General features: G+C 42.7%; 1 protein-coding gene and 1 long non-coding RNA gene across 6 annotated transcripts in view; one reads left to right on the forward strand and one right to left on the reverse strand.

Moving 5' to 3' along the window:
• Positions 1-865: 865 nt before the first annotated feature.
• On the reverse strand, positions 866-9,014 carry LOC117352113. Its single transcript, XR_004537582.1, has 3 exons — positions 8,836-9,014; positions 1,441-1,474; positions 866-1,164 (listed from the first exon to the last, which is right to left on the reverse strand). It is a non-coding gene; the product is annotated as an uncharacterized LOC117352113 (long non-coding RNA).
• The window catches only part of ERCC6L2 (ERCC excision repair 6 like 2), a 257,095-nt gene continuing 247,962 nt past the window's right edge, over positions 8,990-18,122 (forward strand). For 4 of the 5 annotated variants that reach the window (XR_004537579.1, XM_033928167.1, XM_033928187.1 and 1 more), the window contains exons 1-2: positions 9,062-9,200; positions 12,898-12,953. Coding sequence is in view for 4 of the 5 variants with exons in the window: in XM_033928167.1 (XP_033784058.1) it covers positions 12,905-12,953 (49 nt within the window). In the remaining variant the exon portion in view is untranslated. The other variant, XM_033928177.1, reaches the window with a different exon arrangement.

Below are 18,122 nucleotides of genomic sequence, written 5' to 3' on the forward strand. Positions count from 1 at the left end.
CACGTTAAGGCCCTAGCGCGGCTTTGTAAAAGGAGTCCTATGTTAAACTGGTTGATAACAATGGGTGATTAATTTTGTTCCAAAACAGCATCCAATCTAACTCATGTTCCATATGTCATTATCTTTTTTCAAAACAATTTTGGCAGCATTGCTACAGGAAAATAAACATCTCATAAAATCTGGAGGTCTTGTGCTCAGCGGCATATATCTTATGGTATTTCAAAGCTTTTCGAAAAGAAATCAAAACCATACTATTCAAGAAATTCATCCTAATTTCCTAACCCCCACTCTTTTCCCCTCTCTCCCCCTCTTAGTATCCTCCCTTCAAAATTTGATTTAGATTTAACGTCTTTAATTTTATTCCTCTTCCTGAAATCGTCCAGCTTCGTTTTGATGTATTAGACCCAACGTCTTTAATTGTATTCCTCTTCCTGGAAATGTCCAGTTATCTTTTTTGATGTAATCCGCTTAGAACTGCAAGGTACAGGCGGAATAGAAGTCATTAATGTAATGTATTTTTTACCTTTATATTTTCACTTTATTTAATTTAATTCTTATATACCGCTAATAACCGTGAGGTTTCTAAGCGGTTTACAAAAATGATGCATTAATCCCTTTAGCTCAGGTTTATGGAACAGGCTGTTTGATGAACTTAAAAGCTTTTCTCTTAAATGCTTTCCCTAACCATGTGATCAATTCCACTTTTGCAATTTCTTTTTACAGGCCCAGTACTAAAAATTTTTCCTATCACATTTGATCTGCTCAGTCACTCTCATTCTTAGCCTGGCCTTCCTCAATCTTGCTTCTCCTGTTTGAACTACAAGCCATAGATGCCATATATAATACAGTACAGTTTTGATAATCTCCGATGAGTGTTTTATTGTAAAATGGAAAATAATACAGTAAATGATACATTCAGGAAATGGGTTGTCAACAGAAATACAAATAAGACATTTCCTATTCTTAGCCCCCAGAGACAGAAAAGGAACAGTTCTACCATTTTCTATATCTTCAATGAACTTGTGAGATGGGAAATGTTACAGTCCTAACTCAAGTTCTGGCAGCAAAACAACGGCATTATTGTCCAACTGAAGTATAATTTGGAATAGTAGATAAGTGCATGCAGGTGGGCAGTTATTTGTTGTTCAGCACTTTGAAGGTGGCCTGCATGGAAAGCACATTGAATTAAAAAAATAACTTCTTCATTTCCAGGATTTTTAGTTTAGAAAGACAGTAGAACTAATAAACATACTTGCACTGTGTTTGCTCCCTGTCTAAAACAGTGCAGCCATACTTTTTAGATTTAAATGATTTCAGGTTGGTTTTTTTTAACTAAAGGCATAGAAAAGGAAAGAAAAACATAATTGTTTAAGGCCCTCACTATGATGAAAGACCATCGTTGATTCTGTACAAAATTCATCCTCCCACTGTAGTGCTTACCAGATGTAATAGCAGAAAGCACAGCATGAAACTGCTGCAAAAAAAAATATCATTATTTGTCGACAAATGTCAAATCTTTGCAATCACTCAGTGCTGTGTGAGATAGATACTCCTGGTTGCTTCTTTTATTTACTAGCAGCATAAATACTTTGTTGAAAAAAGGGACTGACAGTTTTGCAGATGGATCTATATTTCTTCCTTTCTCTTGCCAGAATCAAATCCAGACTAAAAACACCTCTTTGAGGCTGTTTTTAAAATGAAAAATTATTCATCCTGCACATGGCATCCTTTCCTTGCCTACAGGCTGCTCTCTTAGATGACTTTCATTAGACCTCACTCCTTGCAGTTGGCACCACCACTTTATAAGTATTAAAAGCCTGAGGTATCTTGTCTGTCTGATTTGACATATTAATAATGCAAGTTTCAAAAAGCAGGGGCTGTTTTGTTTGGCAGCATTTCATAAACCACTGCACAAAGTTAAGGTCACAGAGATATACATTTCAATGTAATACACACAACAGAATCCAGATACGGCAAGACACATGCATCCACATCCTTTCTCCAGTTCACATGCATAACAATAACCTCACACATTGCTGATCTCTCTCTTTCTTTTCTGCCCCTACTCAGTCAGCCTGTCCCAGCATCTCCCACTTTTCTGGCTCCTGTGGTCTGCCAAACATACTTGAGTCTGTCAATGGTGGCACCAAACAGACACTGCTTCTGGCCAATTTCTACCGCACCTGCCTCTTCTGATGCTACTTCCAGTTTCTGGAGGCAGGAGCAGCAGAAGAAAGTTATTCAGAGTAGTGAAGACACAGGGGGATTGCGAAGATCTGCAATGTGACATAATCAAGCTCGAGAAATGGGTATCAACGTCAGAAATGAGGTTCAACATGGATAAGTGTAAAGTGATGCATGTCGGTAACAAAAATCTCATGCACGAATACAGGATGTCTGGGGCGGTACTTGGAGAGACCTCCCAAGAAAGAGACTTCCCAGGAAAGAGACTTGGGAGTTCTGATCGACAAGTCGATGAAGCCGTCCTCACAATGTGTGGCGGCAGTGAAAACAGCGAACAGAATGCTAGGAATTATTAAGAAGGGGATCACGAACAGATCGGAGAAGGTTATCATGCCGCTGTACCAGGCCATGGTGCGCCTTCACCTGGAGTACTGTATCCAGCACTGGTCGCCATACATGAAGGACACGGTACTACTCGAAAGGGTCCAGAGAAGAGCAACTAAAATGGTTAAGAGGCTGGAGGAGTTGCTGTACAGTGAGAGATTGGAGAAACTGGGCCTCTTCTCCCTTGAAAAGAGGAGTCTGAGAGGGGACATGATCAAAACATTCAAAATACTGAAGGAAGTAGACTTAGCAGATAAAGACAGATTGTTCACCTCTCCAAGGTAGGAGAACGAGAGGGCACTCACTAAAGTTAAAAGGGGATGGATTCCGTACAAATGTAAGGAAGTTCTTCTTCACCCAGAGAGTGGTAGAAAACTGGAACGCTCTTCCGGAGTCTGTTATAGGGGAAAACACCCTCCAGGGATTCAAGACAAAGTTGGACAAGTTCCTGCTAAACTGGAACATACACAGGTGAGGCTGGACTCATTTAGAGCACTGGTCTTTGACCTGGAGGCCGCCGCGTGAGCGGACTGCTGGGCACGATGGACCACTGGTCTGACCCAGTAGCGGCAATTCTTATGTTCTCATAAGGCCCCACATTAGCCTGAAGCAGCACCTATTCAGTGCTACCAGTGGCGGACTCATGCATGTTTGGCAGACCATAGGAGTCAAGAAAGTGGGAGCCAAGTCACTGGGAAGCAAGGGAAGGAAAGGAAGAACATGTTAGGGGGAAGTGTGTCAGGAAGTTGCAATAGATAGGGCAATGCCAGGGTGGTGTAAAAGGTGGGGGGAGAGAGAGAAATGCCAGGATGGTGGGGAAAGAAGGATGAGGGAGAGTTGCTGGTCCTCCAAAGGGGAAACAGACCAGGAGTGAGGAACACTTGCTGGACCCCTGGGGAGGGGGCATAAGAAAGATTAATTTTTGGTCTAAAAAGATATGAAAGTGTTGCATTAGCGTATAAAAATCTTCATTGGTTATCAGTTGAGAGGCAAATTAAGTTTAAATCAGCTTGCATACTTCATTTTATATTACAGACTGACTCTCCACATAATCTGATTTTACTTTTTTCTCATTTGCATTATTCTTCCACCAGATTAAGTGGTACTTTATTCCTACATTTTCCACAGATTAGAGGAGTATGGTACAACAGCTCAACTCCTCTTTTGCTTACGCTACCAATACAATTTGGAATAATTTACCTATTTACATTAGGATGGATATCAATTACTTAAGGTTTCATAAATATTTGAAAATATTTTTATATGATTTGTTGTAATATTCATGTTATAGTTTAATTATTGTTTTTGTATTTTCCTGTAGATTTTACGGCCTCTTTGAATGCAAATCGCCTTGAACCTTTTTGGTATAGTGTGATTAATAAATTGGGGATTAGATTCTATAGTAAAGACTGGAAGACATATCTATCTCCAGGTGGAAGGGGTACTGGATAGTTTAAGGACTGCTGGGTTGACAGTAACTCCTAAGAAATGCTTCCAGGGAGGGCAAGAGATCCAGTATCTAGTATTAGGAAAAGGCAAGTGAGACCCCAGGTCTGGAAGATGGAAGCGACCACCCAAGCACAGTACCACAGTCTATGAAGCAGGTACAAGTTTTTCTGGAGCTCATTGGATACTATTGGTGCTTCATTTCATGGTTTGTTGAAAAAGCAATGCTAATAACCTGCCTCATGCAGAACCCCTAAAAGGGTACATTGGACATTGGAACGGGACACTGCTTTACAGATCTTGAAGAATGTCCTCTAATTTGAACTGGTGCTGGTTAGCCTGGATTGCCCTTTGTGGTATAGATGGATGCACTGTATGTTGGGCTTGGGGCAGTATTGTCCCATGAGGTAGATGGAGGAAAATACCCTGTGGCCTACATCAGCTGGAAGATGTTTCCTAGGGAACAAAATTGTGCAGTAACTCTAGAGTCCCAGGCCAGAGTCAAGTGGAGCTGTGATGCCTTGCTGAGACACAATAGTGCACACCGATGCCCTGCAGGAGCAGGTCACAAGAACAGGTTCCTACATCTAAGGACTAGATCAGGGGTGTCCAACCTTTTGGATTCCCTGGGCCGCACTGGAAGGAAAAAAATTGTCTGGGGCCGCAAAACACTAACACTAGCTGATGAGCAACAAAAATGTCAACCAGGTTCCAAATTTGCAATCACTAATATAGAAGATATACGTATCTAATAATAAATCTTCATTAAAGGGACACTGTGGAGAGGAACCCGAAAAAGCAGTAATCTTACCTGACTGAGCGATCATCCATTTGCGCCGCTGACAGCAGAAGCCTGGTTCTCCTATTCACTTCTATTACAGCTATGGTGAGCCTCTTCAGAGACGAGCATCATCAGAGCGGGGATGCTGAAGCAGCTGTAAGCAGCACACGTGGAAGATCGCTCAGCCAGGGTATTACTGCTTTTTTAGGTTCCTCTTCAGTGTCCCTTTAAAATTTATATATATATATATATATATATTTTTTTTTTAAGTAATGTCTCCTTTAAAAACAGATATAACATACATAACTGAAGTGCAAGCCAATTGGAAATTTCATGTTGTTAAAAATTACATTTCCTTCTCAGTCTGCAGCCATCCAAAATTTGGAAAATCAACCACCCATCTATCTTCCTGTCTCTCCTGTCTGTACATCTTAGCTCCAATGCCATAAAATTTACTTGCTGCTTTTGGCTTTCCTTGAACTGGGAAGTTTTTAATTACACTGCTGTGTTGAGTGAGTCCTCACTTGTCGCATATTAATTACATGTAACAGGGGTTCCAAAAATCAGATTCAAGCCCAGATTCTCAAAACTTTAACGCTGTCACTAAACTGTTTTCCAGCGGTTTAGCCAGTACACAGTTTAATGATGGATTATCTCCAGCTTTAGTGAGGATTTTTAGCAGTCTCCAACACAGACATGCAAATGGGCTCTTCAACATTGAAATGAACCCTCCGGTGGATTCTTAAAAAATGCTGAGCCATTTTCAAAGAGTGGCTGGTCCAGGGGTGTCAGTCAGTATCAAGAGACTGCTAAAGTCTGTGTTGCAATACAGAGGGAGAGATGCCCATCTCTCCGCTGCATCACAACACCCCTAACCCTCCTGTTGCACTAACCTCCATGACCCGACCACACCCCGGCAGCAGGAGATGCCCACTTTCTCTTGCTGCACTGCCGCAACCCCCCCAGCAGCAGGAGAGATGCCCACAAGTGACCCTATCCCCCATCTCCGCCGTCCCCCCCTCCTTTCTTCAATCGAAGAGCCTGAGGGACCTATACACCCTCATCGGAACTGATGCTGCATCGTCTACATGGGAATTCCCCTCTCTGTTGCATCTTGGGATGCACCGGGGAGGGGCCTGAGGCTCTGAATGACCGAGGTTATTTAAGGCCCCTCCTATGAGAGGGCCCTCAAACAACCTGGGCCAATCAGAGCCTTAGGCCTCTCCCCAGATGCATCGTGCAGGGTCCTAAGGCCCCAGCATCTCTCTCGCTGTTGCTGTTTTATTGGGTTTTTTTTTTTTTGGGGGGGGGTGTTTGACGGTGGCGTTGACAGCAGCATTTTTTCTGCGCATGTGCCTATCAGCGATGGGCACATGCAAATTAGGAAATCTTCGCTGCTGTCCGCTGACCTCATTTGCATGCGCAATTTTTTAAGAATGTCTCAGGTTTTTGGATTCGGTATCTAAACCAGTGGTTCCCAACCCTGTCTTGGAGGACCAGCAGGCCAATCGGGTTTTCAGGCTAGTCCTAATGAATATGCATGAGAGATATTTGCATATAATGGAAGTGACAGGCAAGCAAATGCTGCTCCATGCATATTCAATAGGGCTATCCTTAAAACCCGATTGGTCCTCCAGGACAGGGTTGGGAACCAATGATCTAAACAGCTGTGTTAGCAGACCATTACTTTTTTAATGCATGTTTTTGAAAATCCTGCTCTCAGTCACTTCCATGGCACTCCCTAGCTCACTTATAATTTATTAAGATTTGAATAGGGTGTGAGAGCTGAGTTTGGAGAGCTGTGGTGAACCTAACACCCCATAAAGTGCAAAAAAGTCATTTATAATAATAAAAAAAAAATCTCCTGCAGCTTTTTTTTACAAATTTGTAAATAACAGCAACCTATTCAGTAACGCTAGAGCCATCATCGTTATTTTAATAAATATCGATATTTTAATAAATATCTCATTGAAAAAAATCTACCCCTAACCTGTAGAACTGCCCCATCACAAATCACAATCATCTGCAGGAGATTTAAAAAAAAAAAAAATTATAAATGACTTTATTGAGTATTAGGTTCACCAAGACTCTCCAAACATAGCTCTCACACCCTCCTCAAATCTTAATAAATTACCCCGGTCTAAGTAATAGGCCTTACACTAGAGGCCGCACACCACAGGCAGTTCCCGGGTTAAGAATGGGTTCTGTTTTTTAAACTGTTCTTAAGTTAAATTTGTATGTAACTTGGATCCTAGTATTCTTCTCACCTTTTCCACCTCCTTGCATCCTTTTCCATCTATCCCACTGTTCCCTCTCACTACCACATCCAACATTACTCCCTCTCATCTCTCTTCCCCATGCATCTCTACCTCACTCCTCTCCTATCACCATGTCCAATAATTCTCTCTCCCTCCCTACACCCAACAATTCTTTCTTCATCTCCCTCTTTCCCTCTCTCAGACACCCAATTCTCCCTTTCTATTCCCTCTATCACCTTCTCTTTCCCTCACTCCCTCCATTCTTCCATCCTATGGCTCATGTTCCCCTCCCTCCTTACCTTCATTCTGTGTCACAAGTTCATGCCCCCTCCCTCCTTCCTTCCATCATTTGTCCAAAGTTTGTGCTTCCTCACTCTTGAGTCCCAACATGCTCCTTTCCCTCCCTCCATTCTGTGCCTCAAGTACGTGCCTCCCTCCAGTGGGTGTTTACCTTCTGGCCGACTCCCTCCTCCTCACTGCCAGTCTTTTCTCTGCATAAAGCCACAGGCGGCGGCTCCTATGCGCGTCCTGTGGCTGAGCCGGAAGCCTTCTCTCTGATGTTGCAACGTCAGAAGGAAGGCTTACGGCTTAGCTGCAGGATGCACAAGGAGCTGCCGCCCATGGCTTTGTGCAGAGAAACGACTGCAGCAAGGAGGAGGGAGCTGGCTAGAAGGTAAACACCCAGGGACAATGAGCAAAATGCCACATTGCTTGAGCTGAGCTGCATGAAACACCTTTCCAGGCAGGTTGAACAACCCTGGACTAGATTTATGTTTGTTCTCCCATACCTGTGAACCAAACAGGACCATCCCTGTCACCTTTAATACAGTTATGAAAAAAATGTCTTTAGAGACAGTTTCTTAAGGAATGCATCACATTTTGTTGTCACTGTTTGTTTATATTTGCATACTGTATACATTTTAAGTTGTGCACCTCACTTCGTAATTACACTCTTACACTACCCCTATATGCTACAAGTTATTTACTTTTCAAACTTGTATTTGTCTACATTTTCTTAGTGGAGGCATGTTCCACCACCTTATTGATCATGATATATTTCATTGCCACTCCTTATCATGTCACAATATGTTTATTATTATTTTAACTCTCCTGCATACAAGTTTCCATTGGGTATAGGATCATATTTCATTTAATCCACCTTTAGTAATCTATTTGCACATCAAATTGATTTTAAATCCATTTTTTTTTATTCCAGCCTAAAATATTGTTATATAAAATTAAGTTTAATCATCAAAAGGTATGTTAACCGATTTTCTAGCAATATACAGATAGTTTTAATTCTATCACAGTTATCTATGATTTTTTATTTTGTTATACTATTTTTGATCATGGTTTTTTTTAACCTTTTCTACATATTATTGTGGTGTGTATTAACATATTGCTGTATATACTTTTTTGTATATGTCTTGCTTGTCTATGTTCATAGATCCCTGATGTAAGCCAGCTGGCAGAACATGTACGTGTCTGGTCCTGCTGAGGCAATAAAGTTTTATAGCACTCCCGGGTCATCTTCCTGCGAAAGTGTTTGTCTTGTGGCCACTCATTTTTTCTGGAGCCATGTAGTAACCCTAAGCACAGCACCCCCATTTAATCATTACTTCTGATTTCAAGAGCGCTTCTTCCCATGAGCAAAGGGGCCTAAAACTCAAGTCCCTTACATCGCATTCGTAAAAACATTAATCAGACCCCCACACACAGTCAGCCTTGATCGTTGACAGAGCTCGCACGTACACGTTTTGAGACTCATCTGTAAATATTTACCAAGGAGGCCGATAAGACTGCTTCAGCCGATTCCCACCAACTGCACCTCACACGTCTCTCGCTGCCCCCCCCCCCCCAACTCCCAACTCCGCCTGGATTTGAATCATTTTCACTTTCTGAAACTGGGAGCCTGCCCCGCCTACCGCGCGACCTATCAGTGCTCCCGCAGGAAGAGACGTTGCGTGACGTTAAGCCGGCGACGAAGTACGTACAACCAGGTGCGTCATCTTAGGGTGCGCAGCTCCGGCAGAGCGGAGGTGGAGATGTTGGGCTGTGTATAGTCTTTAGTGATGCTGGTGCTGGGTCAGCGTTTGTTTTAGTTGTTGCAGGCGCCGATGGCAGCGGCAGTAGAAGAATACAGCAAGGTACTGGTTCCGGGGCAGCCACTTTATTTATTTATTTTTTTGAGTAGGTGGATTTGCCCTCTTTTCCACTTTGCTAGTGGCTCCTGGGACGCTCAGTTCCAGTAGTGCATCTTTTTGTTCGTTGTTCAGAAGCATTTGCAATTTCTACTTCTCTCCTTGTTTCCCTAGGACTGCATGAACTTTTGGTACAATCTGTAATTTAGTGCAGCCTAAATGTATGAAAGAAACATGTATTATGTTGCATTTGATCACTGACCTGTTTAGTTTATGTTTGATATACTGCCTTTCAGAAATAGTCAAAGCGGTTTACAATAAAATCATAAACGGGAAAGGAACTCCATAAAACTGACAGCACAGAGACATAGGGACAAGGCAGAGGAAAATGGGGATATAATAACAAAAAAAAAAAAAATTAGAGAAAGAAGAGAGAAATAAACTGGGGAAGGGCACAAACTTAAAAAGATAAAATTAAGAGTACAAGAGACTGCATGCTACTGTTAGTCAACACATTTTACTCACTGAGAAAAGCTGATGTGTTTATTTTAATTTTATTAGGTATTTATATACCACCTATTAAGGTTACCTACATGGTTTGCAATCAGGTACTCAAGCATTTTGGAGCTCATTTTCAAAGCACTTTTGTAAGTCTAAATGCTCTGAAAATACCCCTTTCCTTATCTGTCCTAGTGGGCTCACAATCATCTAACCTACCTGGGGCAATGGAGGATTTAGTGACTTGCTGAGGGTTACAAGGAACATGGATCATCAAAATTATTTAAAAAAGTGAAATGAGCCATTGCAGCTGCACAATATTAGACAAATTGTTGCACAGGCTGATATTTCAAAGAATGCCAATATCACAACAGACTTTGGAATCCTTTTAATAAAATATATTTTTATTTTTGTATTAATGGCCATGTGCTAATGTTGCCATTTTTAAATTTACCATGTGAGCCTTTACTGCCATCCATTTTGTGTGTGGTAAGGGCTCACACAGTATCCCTGTGCTAATCAGTTAGTGTGTGGTAACGTAGATATGCATAAAACACCCCAACCCTCCCCGGTCCGTCCATGTTATTCCATCATACAAAATTTAGCATGTGGTTAGGAAGGGTACATTTTGAAGTTAGCACAGGATATAATCAAGCAATTTATAAAACTTGTACAGAAAAGCTATCTGTAGATAGAAACAATTAATACTGAAGTAGGATAAATGCAAAATAAGAAATATTAAGCTCCTGCTTTTTTTTTTTTTGTTGTGTTTTTGTTCACTTATGTTTGCCAAGTATGACCTTACTTTTATTGTGACTATTAATAGAATTATTTGTGATAATATGTTTTAGTAATAAATATACAATTATGTATTTGATCATCAATGGAAAATCATCTTATGAAAAGCACTTGTGTGTGCCTTCTTGAGTAGGGGAGCATAGTTTTAATTTCTTTTTATATGAAAACATGACCCTAAATCAGGGGTGCCCACACTTTTTGGGCTTGCGAGCTACTTTAAAAATGACCAAGTAAAAAGGATCTACTAACAATAAAATTTTAAAAAACACAAAGCACACTGTATGTAGAGAAAATGTTAATTATCATTTATATTCTGCGGATTTTCAAAGAGGTCAAGACAGCTGACTTTATGCAATGTCACTTCAGTAACAACTAAACAAAAATAGACAAATATACTCCCTCCCTTTTTACTAAACAACTATAGCGGTTTTTAGAGCAGGGAGCTGCACTGAATGCCCTGCGTTGCTCTCAATGCTCATAGGCTCCCTGCGCTAAAAAACGCTATTGCAGTTTAGTAAAATATAGACATCAGATATAAATTCTCAAAACGGACACATTTTGGTCACTAAATTGAAAATAAAATCATTTTTCCTATCTTTTTGTCTGGTGATTTCATGAGTCTCTGGTTGCACTTTCATCTTCTGACTGTGCATCCAATATTTCTTCCCTTCTTTCAGCCTCCTGTATGCTTCCACTCCTACAGAACTCATTCCCTCCCCCAACTTTTTCTTCCGCTCTCCCTGCTCTCCTCACCTTTATTTCTTTATGTCTGTCTTTCTCCATGCCCCCTTTCTGTCTCTCTGCCCTCCCCAAGCCACCGCCACTGCGATTGGGGAACAGGCCACTGCCGCTGCCGTAAAGAGGATACTGAAGCGCCCGGCCGACCAACCTTCCCCACCCGATGTCAATTCTAACATCGGAGAGGAAGTTCCAGGCCAGCCAGGCAGTGATTGGCTGGCCCGGAACTTCCTCTCCGACGTCAGAATTGATGTCGAGTGAGGAACGTTGGTCGGCTCGGCGCTTCAGTGTCCTCTTTACAGGGTCAGGAAGCAGGTAGCACGGAAGGCAACGCGAGTCTATCATGGAGCCCGGGATGGGCTCCATGATCAACTCACGTTGCCTTCGCGATCTACTGGTTGATCGCGATCGACCTTTTGGGCATCCCTGCCCTAAATTATGTGGATAGTTTGAACTTTTCTCACTTCAAAATTTGCAAAAAAAACAACAAGTTTGGGTTAGATCAGTGGTCTCAAACCCAAATCCTTTGCAGGGCAACATTTTGGATCTGTAGGTACTTGGAGGGCTTCAGAAAAAAATAGTTAATGTCTTATTAAAGAAATGACAATTTTGCATGAGGTAAAACTCTTTATAATTTCCTTTTATCAAGTCTTAATAATAATATTGTCATTTATAGCTAAAGGGACATATGATCGAGAAACTGTTTTATTTTACTTTTGTGATTATGATAAACATACCGAAGACCTCAAAATAGTACTTGGCAGGCCGTATGTGGCCCCCGGGCCGTGTTTTTAGACCCCTGGGTTAGATTGATGAACTGGTGCATACACATGCTATTTGTAGAACTATCAGCCTTGGATTCCAGAGCATTGGAACTTATTTTTATGTTTAACCAGTAGTAGTGCTACTTGACATGTTATATGGATGGGTTCCAAAGCTGAGTATATCATTATGGCCCTTATTTTAGAAACTTGATATGTGTTTTGGACATCTGAAAACTGTCATTTAGACATTCATATTGTATGGATGTTAAAATTCCAATTTTATAAAGCACGAGAATGTCTTTATGGCAAGGGGATGTGCTTTAGTTGTGTCTTGGACTGACTAGGGAGGGGCCAAAATATGGATGTCAAATACGATTTTAGAATCGTAAAAAGATGGGATATGTTATTTAGACCTGGTTCTGAGCATGTCCAGGTTACAGGAAGGTGCTCCTATTAGCAGCTCTCTGTTGGAGGGATTAAGGGAAGTCACCCCCCTTAATCTTCCAGTGATTGCTACCCCTCCTCCCCAGTTGTGCAATTGGTAAGGGATACCAGGCTCTGTGATCACCTCCAAGCCTGACAGGTATTGTGGTGCTCACTCGTGTACAGTTGGTATTTTTTTGTCTCTTTGGGCTCCAATTTAAAAAAGAATCACAAATAACTATAATGGGATTTAAACCCAGGTCCCTTGGTTCTCAGCTCTGTATTAAGCTCCTCTTCCACTCCATATGGACATCTGTATTGCTGTTTTTAACATGACACAATGATGACCATGTCCCTTGTTTTGCCCCATTCTTAGTTTGTAAATTTCATTTTATAAAACACTTTGATCTTTGATGTAGCTAAGTGATATATTAAGTGTTTTACATAAAGAAATACAAACTTTTGTTCCTTTTTTCCCCCAGATTTTAAATGGACCGCACAGATTTGGAATCGGATCTTAACAGAGAGCAAATGTCAAGCAAGTATTTTTAAGAGAGCTACTGACTTTTTTTCATGTCTATTAGCAACTAAATTAAACATTCTGTTTGTGTCAAGCAGGTGCATATTTGCATAAGATGTGTTTGAAGTTAAAGCATGAAAACATTACTTTCAACATGTAAATAAATGTGAAATGCTAAGATATTTGTAGAAGAAACCACCACAACTATTATTTGTATGCTTTAGTTGAAAGAAAGTGTCTGTCAGAGTTAACTGTCGAAAGGAATAATCTGTTCCTTTTCATCCAATCCAGACTAGTGAGAAACTACTCTTTCCTTGTCATCAACAGCAGATGAATCCAGAGACTAGTGGGATTACATCCATCAACCAGCAGGTGGAGATAGAGAGCATTTGATTTATCCTCGGGTATATCTTGGATGCACAGCCTCCTGGCCAACCAGTATACTCTATCTCCAGCAGGTGCATGGATGTGTCCCTCACAGCTCCTGGCTTCTGCTTGTGGATTTCAGTTCCAGGCCTGGATGTTTGGAAGGAGGGGTGTTCTGGCTGAATGGTGCCAGCTTTGGAGGTACACCTGGGCCCTCCCAGTGTCCCTACCTCACCCTCTTCAGGGTAACACCTGGGCCCACCCAGGTCCCTTACCCTGATGGACGTGGTGCCTTTTGGACTACAGGGCACAGCTACTGGATTCTACGGTGGATTTCGAGCCAGGCTTGGAAGCCACCACCTTCAGTTTCCTGGATTAGAAAAGAGAGAGATTCCTGTGGCTTTGGCCTCAGAAGTGAAATATTGCTGTGGCTTAGGCCTCAGTAGAAGAAAGATTCCAGTGGCTTAGGCCTCGGGTAAGAATGATTCCGGTGGCTTAAGCCTCGGGTAAGTCATATTCCGGTGGCTTAAGCCTCGGGTAAGTCATATTCCGGTGGCTTAGACCTCGGGTAAGAACGATTCCGGTGGCTTAGACCTCGGGTAAGAACTGTTCCTGTGGTCTTAGGCCTCTGGGAAGAACTCTTCCTGTGATCTTAGGCCTCAGTTGAGAACTGTTCCTGTGGTCTTAGGCCTCAGTTGAGCTGAAGGATGGGGGCTGAATAGTGCTATTTTTTTTGGGGGGGGCAACGCCTGGGCTCCCAGGTCCCTTCCCCCCTTTCCGCTTGAAGAGCCTGGATACCTAAGTCCCATAAACTCACTCGTTTGGTGGGCGCAGGGCTACAGAGGTCGCCATTTTCTTCGGAGAGGCGCCAGTGAGAGGAGTTTGTTACTCCTTTATCGCATAGGACACTATTCGAGAGGATATTTTTGACTTCTTGACTGGATTATTCTACAATGGGCTTATGATTGAAAACATTGAGCATCAGATAGTATCGAAACAAATTTGCCAAGACAGAATCATTAAAAGAAATTGTTGAGATGATTGTGTGTTGAGATGATTGTGCTGAGCAAGAGGGTATATAAGGTAATCCTGAATTGTGTATTTTGTGTACCGATATTAAGATTTTATATAAGGAATTCTTCCTGATATTGGTAACTAGTACTGATAAATTGTTAGTGCATTCCAATCTTTTCTTTATTTTTCAAATTAAGGGCCCTAAGACCGTTCATGTGATCTTTTTGTCAGTGCAACAGAAAAAGCTCTTGCTATAAAATTGTCCTGGGCAAACCTGTATATGGAGTCACTCAGATACTTCTTTGTGCTCCTCTCAGATGAGTACATTTCCCCACAAACTCTGACTTTAACATAATCCTGTTAATGCTTCTTTACCCTCCACCTCCCCACCTGGCAGATTTAGGGTTTTAAATTACAATGCTAGTACCGCTTTATCCCTCTCCTTGAGCTTTGAAGTCTGACGGAGACATCATGCAAGAATTGATGAGCCTAAGGGAGGAGGTAAAGCATCTCAGAAGCATCAGGGAAGATGAGACCTACATCGATGGCGTCATCCAGGAGCTGTCCCAAGTTTCTGTGCATGTGCAAGGAAACATGACCACCTTTGAGACACCCAGACCGACCAGATCCGCAACGTTGGAAGTAACAGCTGGGGTACAAGAAGAGGCTGGAGACGTCGACTCCTGGCAACTGGTCACCTCTACAAGCAAATACAAAAGACCTACCCCTACTTTAAGCAAACAGAGAAGTTTCACATCAACCCCACAGATCACCCTAAAGAACAGGTTCCAGCTTCTACAGATAGAACCAGCCAGCGACTTTCAGGATGGCTTTCAAAAGGATTTCCAGATGATGACTCAGGCTCCAGGGGCAACGGACCAGCTCCCTCAGAAGAAGTGCAGACTCCCTGCTGCGAGGCACAGAGGGACCAATATGCAGACCGGATCTACTATCAAGAGAGGTTTGTTGTCTGTCAGGAGCCAGAATCAGGGATGTGACCACAAGCCTAGGGAGACTAATCAAGCCCCAAGACTACTATCCTATGCTTCTCATCCACGTCGGGATGAACGACACTGCCAGGAACACCCCGGAGAAGATACCTGAAGACTTTAGAGCCCTGGGTGAGAAGCTGAAGCAAATGGGAGCACATGTGGTCTTCTCCTCCATCCTTCCAGTGAGAGACAAGGGTAGAACCAGGGAAGGTCACATCCAGAAGACAAATGAATGGCTACACGGATGGTGCAGGGAGATGAACTTCGGCTTCCTGGACCACGGAGAGGCACTACAGGGACTACAGGGATCAGATGGGCTCCACCTAATCAGAAGAGGGAAGAATGTCTTCGGTAGACGACTGGCTCACCTCCTCCAAAGGGCTTTAAACTAGGTGAGTTGGGGGAGGGAACCCTTTCTCATCCTGGTAAGGTAAGTAACCATCCTGGTATGGTAAGTAAATATTCCATTACTGAGTCTGAGGTAAGTACTTACGCCGCAGTCAGTACCGCAGGGGACAGACCAACTCAAAAAGGACAAACTAACTCAAACAGGGAAATAAAGGGCATACTAAATCAAGCGGGAAAATCTCCATGCAGACCGGGCATACACAAAGTATAGAAGGCTATGTACATCAATGCCTGCAGTTTAGGCAATTAGAGACGGAAATGAGGAGTGCTGACCTAGATGTGGTGGCAATATCTGAAACTTGGTTCACGGATTCCCATGGATGGGATATGGCTATACCAGGTTATAACTTACTCCGCCAAGACAGAGAAGGCAAAAAACGGAGGAGGGGTAGCACTATATATCAAGGAAGAAATCAAAGAATCACAGGTGTCAGGTATACAGGGGAGTCCCTCTGGGTGAACCTTGCCAGGGGAAGTGGCAAATGCCTGTATCTGGGCATTGTATACAGGCCTCCTAAACAACAGGATGACATAGACAAAGAATTAATTGAAGACATTGAGACCTTCACTCTGCGTGGAGACACTGTACTGTTAGGGGATTTCAACATGCCAGATATAAACTGGAACAAAGTTTCAGCCACGACCAGCAGCAGCAGAAGACTACTAACATGTATACGGGGGGTGGGGGGGGGGCACGACTCAAACAGATGGTTCTGGAGCCCACCAGGGATCAGGCGATTCTCGACCTGATACTCACCAATGGAGATAGCGTCACAGAGGTTTCGGTAAGTGAGGCGTTGGCTTCCAGCGACCACAGAATGGTGTGGTTTCACCTCAGGAAGGGATCCACGAGGTCGAACACGTCAACGAAGGTCCTTAACTTTAAGGGCACTGACTTCGAGAGCATGGTAAATTTTGTCTATGAGGCGCAGCAAACCCAAGACACAACAGATGATGTGGAGGTCATGTGATCAGCTCTGAAATCTACCCTACAGGAAGCAACCAACCTCTTTATAAGGACCGTGAGTAAACGGCAGAAAAATAACAAACCCCAATGGTTCTCTGCGGAGATCTCAGAACTCGTAAAACAGAAGAAAAGAACATTTGTATCCTACAAATGATCACAATGACCAGAAGACAAAGAAGCTTATCTAGAGAAATCTAGAACTGTCAAAACAGCGGTCAGATATGCCAAACTCAGGATGGAAGAAGATTTAGCTAGGAATATCAAAAAAGGGGATAAATTCTTCTTCAGGTATGTTTGTGATAGAAAGAGGAATACAGATGGGATAGTGCGCCTAAGGAAACCCGACGGCAATTTTGCAGAATTGGACTCCAATAAAGCCGAACTACTGAACAAATACTTCTGTTCAGTATTTACCTGTGAGACACCAGGATCCGGCCCACAGCTGCAAACAAGAGAGCGCTCAGAAGACCCGTTCAGGAATTTTTAATTTTCCACCAGCAGCATCTACCAAGAATTGTCAAGGCTCAAAGTGTTTAAAGCCATGGGACTAGATAATTTGCACCCTAGAGTGCTTAAGGAATTGAGAGATGTCCTGGCAGAGCCATTAGCCGCGCTCTTCAATCTTTCTCTGAGCATGGGAAAAGTTCCATTAGACTGGAAAACAGCTAATGTCATTCCGCTCCACATAAAGGGATGCAGGTTAGAGACTGCAAATTACAGACCAGTAAGTCTCACGTCAATAGTGTGCAAACTTATGGAAACATTGATTAAACACAAATTAGACATGGTTCTGGATGATGAGAGACTGAGGGATCCACACCAGCATGGATTTACAAAGGGGAGATCCTGCCAATCCAACCTGATCAGCTTCTTTGACTGGGTAACAAAAGAACTAGATAAAGGAGAGTCCCTAGATGTGTTGTATCTGGACTTCAGCAAGGCTTTTGATAGCGTCCCATATCGTAGGCTTTTGAACAAGATGAGTTTGTTGGGGCTAGGAGAAATATTAACTGAACTAGTCTTTAAGCCCGTTAGATTAACGGGTGCTAGAACATATGTGTGTGTGTCTGTCTTTTTTTCTCTCTCTCTCCTTAGCCGCTTTCTTTCTTTCTGCCTTTCTTTTTCCTTGGCTGTCCATCACCACCCCTTGCCTGCTCCCCCTGTCCATTTTCCCTTCCTTTTACCTCCACTGTGTCCACCACCACCCCTTCACTGCTCTCCTTATGCAGCAGCAGCCCTTCTCCCTTTGTTTTACCTCCCCCCTGTCCAGCAGCACCTCTTTCCTTCTCCCCCTGTCCAACATTAGTCCTCCGTTATTTTTTCTTCACCTCCCCTGTCCATCAGCATCTCTTTCCTTCTCCCCCTGTCCAGCAGTAGGCATCGCTTCCTTTTTTATCCTCCCTCCTCCTTCTTATCCCTATGATACTCTTACCTTGCTCT

This window comes from Geotrypetes seraphini, chromosome 1, assembly GCF_902459505.1.
Source record: "Geotrypetes seraphini chromosome 1, aGeoSer1.1, whole genome shotgun sequence".
Lineage (NCBI taxonomy): Eukaryota > Metazoa > Chordata > Amphibia > Gymnophiona > Dermophiidae > Geotrypetes > Geotrypetes seraphini.